The sequence below is a fragment of the Cetorhinus maximus genome, chromosome 31, assembly GCF_964194155.1.
Source record: "Cetorhinus maximus chromosome 31, sCetMax3.hap1.1, whole genome shotgun sequence".
Taxonomy (NCBI): domain Eukaryota; kingdom Metazoa; phylum Chordata; class Chondrichthyes; order Lamniformes; family Cetorhinidae; genus Cetorhinus; species Cetorhinus maximus.
The window spans coordinates 2481420-2491486 of record NC_135909.1 but is presented as its reverse complement, the minus strand read 5'-3'; the positions used below and the strand labels follow the sequence as shown (position 1 = coordinate 2491486).

The window sequence follows — 10067 nt, the reverse complement described above, 5'->3', positions numbered from 1 at the left end:
GACCCTCCTTCCCTCCGGCCGGTGTTGCTAGGGACCCTCCTTCCCTCCGGCCGGTGTTGCTAGGGACCCTCCTTCCCCTCCGGCCGGTGTTGCTAGGGACCCACCTTCCCTCCGGCCGGTGTTGCTAGGGACCTACCTTCCCTCCGGCCGGTGTTGCTAGGGCCCCTCCTTCCCTCCGGCCGGTGTTGCTAGGACCTACCTTCCCTCCGGCCGGTGTTGCTAGGGCCCCTCCTTCCCTCCGGCCGGTGTTGCTAGGGCCCCTCCTTCCCTCCGGCCGGTGTTGCTAGGGACCCTCCTTCCCTCCGGCCGGTGTTGCTAGGGACCCTCCTTCCCTCCGGCCAGTGTTGCTAGGGACCCTCCTTCCCTCCGGCCGGTGTTGCTAGGGACCCTCCCACCCTGCCCCCCCGGCCGGTGTTGCTAGGGGACCCTCCTTCCCTCCGGCCGGTGTTGCTAGGGACCCTCCCTCCCTCCCCGCCCTCCGGCCGGTGTTGCTAGGGACCCTCCCTCCCTCCCCGCCCTCCGGCCGGTGTTGCTAGGGACCCTCCCTCCCTCCCCGCCCTCCGGCCGGTGTTGCTAGGGACCCTCCCTCCCCGCCCTCCGGCCGGTGTTGCTAGGGACCCTCCCTCCCTCCCCGCCCTCGGCCGGGGTTGCTAGGGACCCTCCCTCCTGCCCTCCGGCCGGGGTTGCTAGGGACCCTCCTTCCCTCCGGCCGGTGTTGCTAGGGACCCTCCCACCCTGCCCCCCCGGCCGGTGTTGCTAGGGACCCTCCTTCCCTCCGGCCGGTGTTGCTAGGGACTCTCCCTCCCTCCCCGCCCTCCGGCCAGTGTTGCTAGGGACCCTCCCTCCCTCCCTCCCTGCCCTCCGGCCGGTGTTGCTAGGGACCCTCCCTCCCTCCCTCCCTCCCCGCCCTCCGGCCGGTGTTGCTAGGGACCCTCCCTCCCTCCCTCCCTCCCCGCCCTCCGGCCGGGTGTTGCTAGGGACCCTCCCTCCCTCCCTGCCCTCCGGCCGGTGTTGCTAGGGACCCTCCCTCCCTCCCCGCCCTCCGGCCGGTGTTGCTAGGGACCCTCCCTCCCTCCCCGCCCTCCGGCCGGTGTTGCTAGGGACCCTCCCTCCCTCCCCGCCCTCCGGCCGGTGTTGCTAGGGACCCTCCCTCCCTCCCCGCCCTCCGGCCGGTGTTGCTAGGGACCCTCCCTCCCTCCCCGCCCTCCGGCCGGCGTTGCTAGGGACCCTCCCTCCCTGCCCTCTGGCCGGGGTTGCTAGGGACCCTCCCTCCCTGCCCTCCGGCCGGGGTCGCCGCCCCTCGCCGCCCTCCGGCCGGGGTCGCCGCCCCTCGCCGCCCTCCGGCCGGGGTCGCCGCCCCTCGCCGCCCTCCGGCCGGAGTCGCCGCCCCTCGCCGCCCTCCGGCCGGGGTCGCCGCCCCTCGCCGCCCTCCGGCCGGGGTCGCCGCCCCTCTCCGGCCGGGGTCGCCGCCCCTCGCCGCCCTCCGGCCGGGGTCGCCGCCCCTCGCCGCCCTCCGGCCGGGGTCGCCGCCCCTCGCCGCCCTCCGGCCGGGGTCGCCGCCCCTCTCGGCCCGGGGTCGCCGCCCTCCGGCCGGGGTCGCCACCCCTCTCCGGCCGGGGTCGCCGCCCTCCGGCCGGGGTCGCCACCCCTCTCCGGCCGGGGTCGCCGGTGTCCTCGCTCTTGACTGTATTGATAGAGATTTCCTCCACTCCAGCCCATGTTGCTAGGACCCCTCTGCTGGAGTTAGTTGCTCGGCTCTTTGCTCACATGTTACCTGTAACTGTGATGTTTAAACTGAGTTTTCCTTGAATTGATTTGCCGTGTTCTCCTGATGCTGAGCTTCCTCTATTGACTTTGGTGTTTTGTTTGTATTGCTTTGACTCCTCTGTGTTTAGCTCGATCGTATTTCTCACCCACAGGGCGTCAAGCCTCGGAGCCTTTCAGCCATTTCCACGGCAGTTGGCACGAACTGGGAATCGAAACGCTGAGAACAGAAGGCTCACCAAAGACTGAGGATATTTCCAGTAAGTTAACCCACATTTCTGGCCAGAGCGTTGACCACTGTCCTCACCCGCTGTAAATTGGTTTTATCCTGTTTGGAGCCCCAACTCTTTATCACCAGGCGTACCCTTCCTCCAGAGATTGGCCATAAAATCCAGACCGACACTGCCAGTGCCCGCACTGATGGAGCGCTGCGCTGTTGGAGGCAGTTCTTGCCGGTGTCCTGGGGGCCAATCTCTAGCCCTCAATCAACATCACTTTGCATTGCTATTTGTGGGATCTTGCTGTGTGCAAATTTGGCTGCCGCCTTCCTTCCCTGGGTTACAACAGTGAATACACTTCGCAGAATGGGCTGAACAGCTGCCCTGGGACATCCTGAGGCGCTACGGAAATGAAATGGCCTTTCAGTTCTCCTCTCCGGCCTGTGCCGACAGGTTCCGGGGCACCCGCTGCCCTCACGGTCCTTCGCCTGGCTGTGTGAGTCCAAACAAGTATTATCGACTGTCAGTTTTGTGGTGGCAGGGGGTGGGGGAGTGGGGGGGGGGTGGTGGGTTAAAGCCAGAGTGATTCTGCGATTCTGGGCAGAGTCTGGAACAGTGGTGAGGACCCCAGTTTAATTTGTTGTTCCTCGCCCCCATCCCGGGAACGCTGAGACCAGCCAACGGTGGCCGGATCAGATTAACGCGGGTGGGAGGTTGAGCATTCTGGGGAAAGGGAACTGAGATCGAAGCCGGTAGGAGAGAACTCTCCGCTCCCCCCCGCCCCCCCAACCCCACCCCACAAGTAAGTGCTCTGCAGCCTGCAGATTGTATAGCGGGCAGGTGTGCAGCCTGGGTTCACTTCCGAGCGCACGGTGGGGTAAATTGGAATGTGCCAGCTCATTAGTGCCGCCTTCTGGAAGGGCCATTGGGTGTTACTACAAGCTGCTCCCACGAGAGGTGGCGCAAGGTATTGCTTCATAGCTCCCCCCCCTCCCTTAGAGGTGGTGGGGGGTATTACTTCATAGCTCCTCCTAGAGGTGGCGGAAGTTATTGCTTCGTAGATCCCCCAGAGGTGGCGTAAGGTATTGCTTCATAGCTCCCCCAGAGGTGGCGGGAGGTATTGCTTCATAGCTCCTCCTAGAGGTGGCGGGAGGTATTGCTTCGTAGCTCCCCCAGAGGTGACGTAAGGTATTGCTTCGTAGCTCCCCCAGAGGTGGCGTAAGGTATTGCTTCGTAGCTCCTGCTAGAGGTGGCGGGAGGTATTGCTTCATAGCTCCTGCTAGAGGTGGCGGGAGGTATTGCTTCATAGCTCCTGCTAGAGGTGGCGGGAGGTATTGCTTCATAGCTCCTCCTAGAGGTAGCGGGAGGTATTGCTTCATAGCTCCTGCTAGAGGTGGCGGGAGGTATTGCTTCATAGCTCCTCCTAGAGGTGGCGCAGGGCACTTTCTGGTGTCGCCTTGTGCAGGCTGCTGCATGGTGCCCCCCTTCAGTCCCAATGCCCGCAACATCTCACCCACCTCCCCTTTTTTTCCCTTTTGACCAGTAGAGGAATCCCCGCCCATCCACCCACGCACCTGGAATGAGTGACCCCGACGACGAGGGACCCGAGCCGTTCCAGGCGGAGCGCGACCTGGCGGCAGAGGCCATGGCGGCCGACATGGACCCCTGGGTCATCTTCGACGGCCGCAGGACCCCGCGGGCCGAGTTCGACGACTGGCTGGACAGCAACCGGCCCTCCCGCGTCTTCCGCCACGGCGAGCCGGGCCACAACGCCGAGCCCGTGGGCTGGATCGCCGTCTACGGGCCGAGCAGCTCGCCAGAGCCTGAGCGCGGCGACCCCGAGGGGCTGCAGGAGGACTGGGAGCGGCTGCTGAGCAGCGGGCGGCCCGTCACCTTCGAGACCGTCAAGGAGCTGGCCCTGAACCGGCGGGTGCTGAGCGGCAAGTGGCTGATGCACCTCGACACAGGCTTCAAGGTGGACCACGCCTGGGGCAGCATTGCCCGGGCGGTGCTGGACGGGAAGGTGCCCGCTGCCAAGGTCAGCCCCTACTGCCCTGGCTCGGACGCCAAGCACGTCATCTGTGTACCCGGCGACGACTTCACTGACGAGAGCCAAGTGGTGAGCCTGGACGCTGCCATCCGGGCCGTGGGCATCAAGTGCCCCCTCTCCTACAAGCCAGACGCTTACACCTACCTGGGCTTGTATCGGGGCAATCACTGGAAGCTCTGCCCCACCATCTACGAGAGCCGCTACGATCTGGAGTGCATCCCCCGGCGCTCGCGCATCACCAGCAAGGTGTCCATGACCGAACTGACCTAACCGTGCAGTGGGAACTGTCTTGTGCGCGCGCCTGATGATTTTTTTTTAAAAAATGTACAGTTTCAAAAGAAAGAGAGAATTGAACAAAAGATGACGTGTCAGCGTTGGTCAATAAGTCTCGAGCGGGGCCTCGGTTTGTGGTTTTCCCTTGTTCGGTCCTCTTGTTTGTTGGCGGGGAGCAAGAATCATGTTACATGGGATATACAGCGCAGAAAGAGGCCATTCAACCCAACCAGTCCATGTCGGTCCACTCGAGCATCCTCTCAACTTTCCCCATCTGAATCTACCATCGTAACCCTCTATTCCCTTCGCCCTTACATACTTGTCCAGTTTCCCCTTAAATGTATCTATACTATTCACCTCAACCACACCCTGTGGTAGCGAGATCCACATTCTCCCCAATCTCTGGGTAAAGAAGTTTCTCCTGAATTCCCGGTTGGATTTATTAGTGACTATCTTATATTGACGGCCTCCAGTTCTGCTCTTACCCACAAGAGGAGACATTCTCTCTGTATTCACTCTATCAAAACCTTTCAGAATTTTAAAGACCTCTAATCACCCCTCAGCCTTCTCGTTTCAAGAGGGAAGGGACCCGACCATAAGACATAGGAGCAGAAATTAGGCCATTCGGCCCATCGAGTCTGCTCCGCCATTCAATCATGGCTGATCAGTTTCTCAACCCCATTCTCCCCGTAACCTTTGATCCCCTTACCAATCAAGAACCTATCTATCTCGGTCTTAAATACGCTCAATGACCTGGCCTCCACAGCCTTCTGTGGCAATGCATTCCATAGATTCACCACTCTCTGGCTAAAGAAGTTTCTCCTCACCTCTGTTCTAAAAAGGTCTTCCCTTTACTCTGAGGCTGTGCCCTCGGGTCCTAGTTTCTCCTACTAATGGAAACATCTTCCCCACATCCACTCTATCCAGGCCTTTCAGTATTCTGTATGTTTCAATCAGATCCCCCCCCTTCATCCTTTTAAACTCCATCGAGTATAGACCCAGAGTCCTCAAACGTTAAGCCTTTCATTCCTGGGATCGTTATCGTGAACCTCCTCTGGACCCTCTCCAGGGCCAGAACATCCTTCCTGAGATACGGGGCCCATCAGCCTGTCAATCCTTTCCTGACATGTATACCCACACATTTCTGGGATCATCCTTGTAAATCTTCTCTGCACCCTCTCCAGTGCCTCTATATCCTTTTTTTATAAAATGGCGACCGGAACTGCACACAGTGCTCTACGTGTGGTCTAACCAATACAGGTTGAGCATAACCTTCCTACTTTTTAATTGCATCCTTCTAGGAATAAAACCTAGTGCTTCTGCCTTGCTATAGGACATCTTCCTGGGACCCAGCAGCATTGGCATGAACCCTCATCACCCACTTACAGTTGAGAGGCAACAGGCAGGTTGGTCATGGATGGTGAAGTGGCATCGGTCCCGGATAGCTTCTGCCTGCTGTTTTTTTTTCTGGTATATCCTGCCTAGCAGGAAGGACCCTACCCCATTCCCCACTTCCGATGTCCAGTGCCTGCTCCCACAGGCAAGGAAGATGGGTGGAGGAAGGCACAAGGGTAGGTGGTATTCCATTAGGAAATGAATCTGTCTGTAATGTACCCACAACCCTAATTTCTCTCTCACGCCACTAGTGAATCCCAAGTACAGCACCGTCGTCTTATTTGATTTATTTATTTTTTTTATATACACTTGTTATTCCAGAGGCATGGAGACCACCTTTAACACCCTAGCTTTGACCACCCCGCAAGTGGTATGGTGTGGGGGTTAGGGAGGGGATAGAAACAAAGCAAGCACCACAGTTGATAAGATCATAAATAGGAGGAGAAGGCCATTCAGCCCACTGAGCCTGCTCCACCATTCGATAAAATCATGGCTGATGTGATTGTGGCCTACATTCCACTTTACTGCCTGTCCCCCGTATCCCTCGACTCCCTCGTCAATCAAAAATCTGTCTAACTCGGCCTTGAATATATCCAATGACCCGGCCTCCACTGCTCCCTGGGGAAGAGAATTCCACAGACTAATGATCCTCAAGGGAAGAAATTCCTCCTCATTTCCGTCTTAAATGGGGAGAGCCCTTATTTTGAATCTGTGCCCCCTGGTTCTAGATTACCCCTTGGGGGGGTGGGTGGGTGGGTGGGTGGGTGGGGGTAGAAAACATCCATTCAGAATCTTGTTTCGATAAGATCACCTCTCATTCTTCTAAACTCCAGTGAGTATCAGCCCAACCGGTTCAATCTGTCCCAGTAAGACAAACCCCTTCATGCCAGGAATCAGCCACGTGAACTGCTTCCAATGCAAGTATATCCCTTGCCTTAAGAGATCAAAACCGTACACAGTACTCCAGATGCGGAAACACCAATGCCCTGGCCAGTTGTAGTAAGATTTCCCAACTTTTATACTCCATCTCCCCTTGCAATAAACACCAGCATTCCATTTGCCTTCCTAGTTGCTTGCTGTACCTGCACATTAACGTGCTGTGAGTCACATACAATGACACCCAGATCCCTCTGTACTGCAGCATCTCTCTATTTAAATAATATTCTGCTTTTCTATTCTTCCTGCCAAAGTGGACAACCTCACATTTTCCCACATTATGCTCCATCTGATAAAATTTTTGCCAACCTCCCACTGCGTGTTAACCGTGGGTCACAGGCTCCCAGATGGCGAGGGGGTTTGCGAGCGCAGGCGCTCCTCTTCTGAATTTGGTCTCCGGGTTTGTCCGCACTGGACCAGGACACCCTATTCCAGTTGTAGCAAGGCTTCCCTAACTTTTACACTCAATATTCCCCTTGCGATAACTGCCAACATTCCACCAGCCCTCCTAATTACTTGCTGTCCCTGCACACTACCTTGTGATTCAAAGTTCAAAACATTGTGACTCAGCTGCTTCACCGGCTCGTCAGACAAACACCACAGTGACGCTGTCAATTTAATTCTAGCTTTATTTAAAAGAATTAGGCTTTTAAAAAAAAGAAACATCATTCAGTTACACCATTCTGTTACATGTAAGATAATACTTTCTAACATTTAAGCTCCTGGCTATATAAGGTATTGCAGGAACTAACTGTATTGAAGACACTGTAGTTGCAGCTACACTCTTAAAGCTCAATGTATGTACATTAGCCCATGAAGTGAAAATAGATGAGAGCTCCTGTCTCCTGACAGGGCACCACCAACCCTGATGCCTTAAACTATCACGAGTGGGGGGAGACAGTGGCGTCGTGGTAATGTCAGCGAACCCAGGCTAATGCTCTGGGAGACACGGGTTCAAATCCCACCACGGCAGCTGGTGGAATTTAAATTCAGTTAATAAATCTGGAATTGAAAGCTAGCCTCAGTGACAGTGAGCAAGAAACTATCATCGATTGTTGTAAAAAAAAAACCCATCTGGTTCACTAAAGCCCCTTCAGGGAAGGAAATCTGAGGTCCTTATCCGGTCTGGCCCACGTGTGACTCCAGACCCCACAGCCAACGTGGTTGATTTCTGAACTGCCCCTCTGAAATTGGCCGAGCAAGTCATTCAGTTCAAGGGGCAGTTAGGGATGGGCAATAAATGCTGGCCTTGCCAGCGACGCCCACATCCCCTGAAAATAATTTTTAAAAATGTATAGGCACAGGGGCGGGGGGCGGGGGGCGGGGGGGCGGTGAAGGGTTCAAGTTTGTTCACACGAGTGCACCCTCCCTATGTTTTGATCGCTGCAGTCAGTCGGTCTCCCCGTGTTTTCAGCTGAGGAGGAAGAGGAAGAGGGTGCCATTTTTGATAGAGGGCTACACAGTTTTTTGTAAAAACTTCTTATTTGCTTTTCTCTACATTGCTCAGAGCAGACTGTTCTGGACAGTGGACACGCTCCGTTTATATTAATATTCTTTCTAAAAAAAAAAACTAAGTTTCTAAAACCTTTTTCAAAACAAAAAAAAAATAAAAAAAGGTGCAGAATCAAACCCGACACCTGTTTCGAAGGCTTCTGGGCAGGAAATAATCCATCACGTTAACAATATTTATAGTAGTACAGAACTTGAGCATCGCTGGGGGAGGGGGGGGGGGGGGGAAGACATTTTGTCGAAGCTTTTAGGTTGTACTCGTCAGGTCAATCGCAAGAATACCAATGTCAGGGAGAGCAAACGGTTTTATACCGCCCGAGCGCAAGAGGAAAAGCTGACACCGTGTCCTTTTTTTTCCCCCAAGCAATGCTCAAGTTAACATTTCAAACAGCGCAGGCGCGAGATGGCAGCCCCTAAACGGCTGGCTCACCCTGGGGTGGCTCCGAGCGCTTCCCTTGCTTTTCGTTCCCGCTGCGACCGGAGGGCGCGAAACAAGATGGAGGCACTGGCCTTCCCAGCAGGCCGAGCAGCAAGGAGACCGCCCGCTCTCAAAAGTTAGCGGTGAGGCCGGGACGGCCCTTGGATCGAGGCCCGAATCGGTTATAACCTGGTCCTTCTCGGCACCCTGGGAGGGGGGGAGACACACCATCCTGCACCCCACCCCACTTTTCTTCAGTTTTCGAAAGGGTTTGAACAGACCTTCTATTGTTGATCAGCGGAGAATTCGTAATCCTGTGCTCGCAGTGTGATAACGTGTGCCTGAAGTTGGACACTGATTTATATAAGTCAATGCTGTTTTCGGGAATCACATCGGACACCTCAGGAGCCATTTTAAGGCTCATTCCTCCCTCCCCCACTCAGCAAAACAGACCTCCATCCAGTCGAGCAATTTACAAAATTTGTAGTAAAGGGTTCCTATTATATATCTACAATGTTTAGAACTTGGATTGGGGAAGGAAAATTTATTGTGCTTCTCCAGTTTCTCTCTCTTGTGCATCCCCCTTTTCCATCGCTCCTTCAGCTACCTGGGCCCTAAGCTCTGGAATTTCCTCCCTAAACCTCACGGCCTCTCCCCCCTCTCTCATCCTTTCATAGTGCTTCTCGTTTAGTCACCAGTCCCATTATCTCCTCGGGTGGCTCAATTGTCAAGTTTCGGATTGATAATCACTCCCATGAAGCCCCTTGGGATGTTTTACTAAAAGCTCTCAGGGAGCATCTTACAAGGAAGAACGGGAGAGACGCGGAGAGGTTTAGGGAGGGAATTCCAGAGCTTAGGGCCCAGGCAGCTAAAGGCACGGCCGCCAACAGTGGAGCGATGGGAATCGGGGGGATGCTCAAGAGGCCAGAACTGGAGGAGCGGAGAGATCTGGGAGGGGGGAGCGGGGAAGAGAGAGAAGGGGAGGGAGGGAGAGAGAGAGAGAAGGGGAGGGAGAGAGAGAGAGAGAGAGAAGGGGAGGGAGAGAGAGAGAAGGGGAGGGAGAGAGAGGGAAGGGGAGGGAGAGAGAGGGAAGGGGAGGGAGAGAGAAGGGAGGGAGGGAGAGAGAAGGGAGGGAGAGGGAGAGGGGAGGGAGAGGGGAGGGGAGAGGGAGGGGAGGGAGAGAGGGGGGAGAGAGAAAAGGGGAGGGAGAGAGAGAGAGAAGGGGAGGGAGAGAGAGAGAGAAGGGGAGGGAGAGAGAGAGAAGGGGAGGGAGAGAGAGAGAGAAGGGGAGGGAGAGAGAGAGAGAAGGGGAGGGAGAGAGAGAGAGAAGGGGAGGGAGAGAGAGAAGGGGAGGGAGAGAGAGAAGGGGAGGGAGAGAGAGAGAGAGAGAAGGGGAGGGAGAGAGAGAGAGAGAAGGGGAGGGAGAGAGAGAGAGAAGGGGAGGGAGAGTGAGAGAGAAGGGGAGGGAGAGAGAGAGAGAAGGGGAGGGAGAGAGAGAGAAGGG

General features: G+C 56.2%; 2 protein-coding genes across 2 annotated transcripts in view; one reads left to right on the top strand and one right to left on the bottom strand.

Annotated features, from left to right (window-relative positions):
* Nucleotides 1-10067, bottom strand: part of LOC144670193 (putative RNA-binding protein EIF1AD) — a 333511-nt gene that overhangs the window by 53034 nt on the left and 270410 nt on the right. The gene's annotated exons all lie outside the window — the stretch shown is intronic.
* On the top strand, nucleotides 1695-4427 carry LOC144670488 (UPF0696 protein C11orf68 homolog). Its single transcript, XM_078532979.1, has 2 exons — nucleotides 1695-2024; nucleotides 3526-4427. The coding sequence occupies exon 2, from the start codon at nucleotides 3562-3564 to the stop codon at nucleotides 4300-4302; it is 741 nt and encodes a 246-aa protein (XP_078389105.1). The 5' UTR covers nucleotides 1695-2024; nucleotides 3526-3561; the 3' UTR covers nucleotides 4303-4427.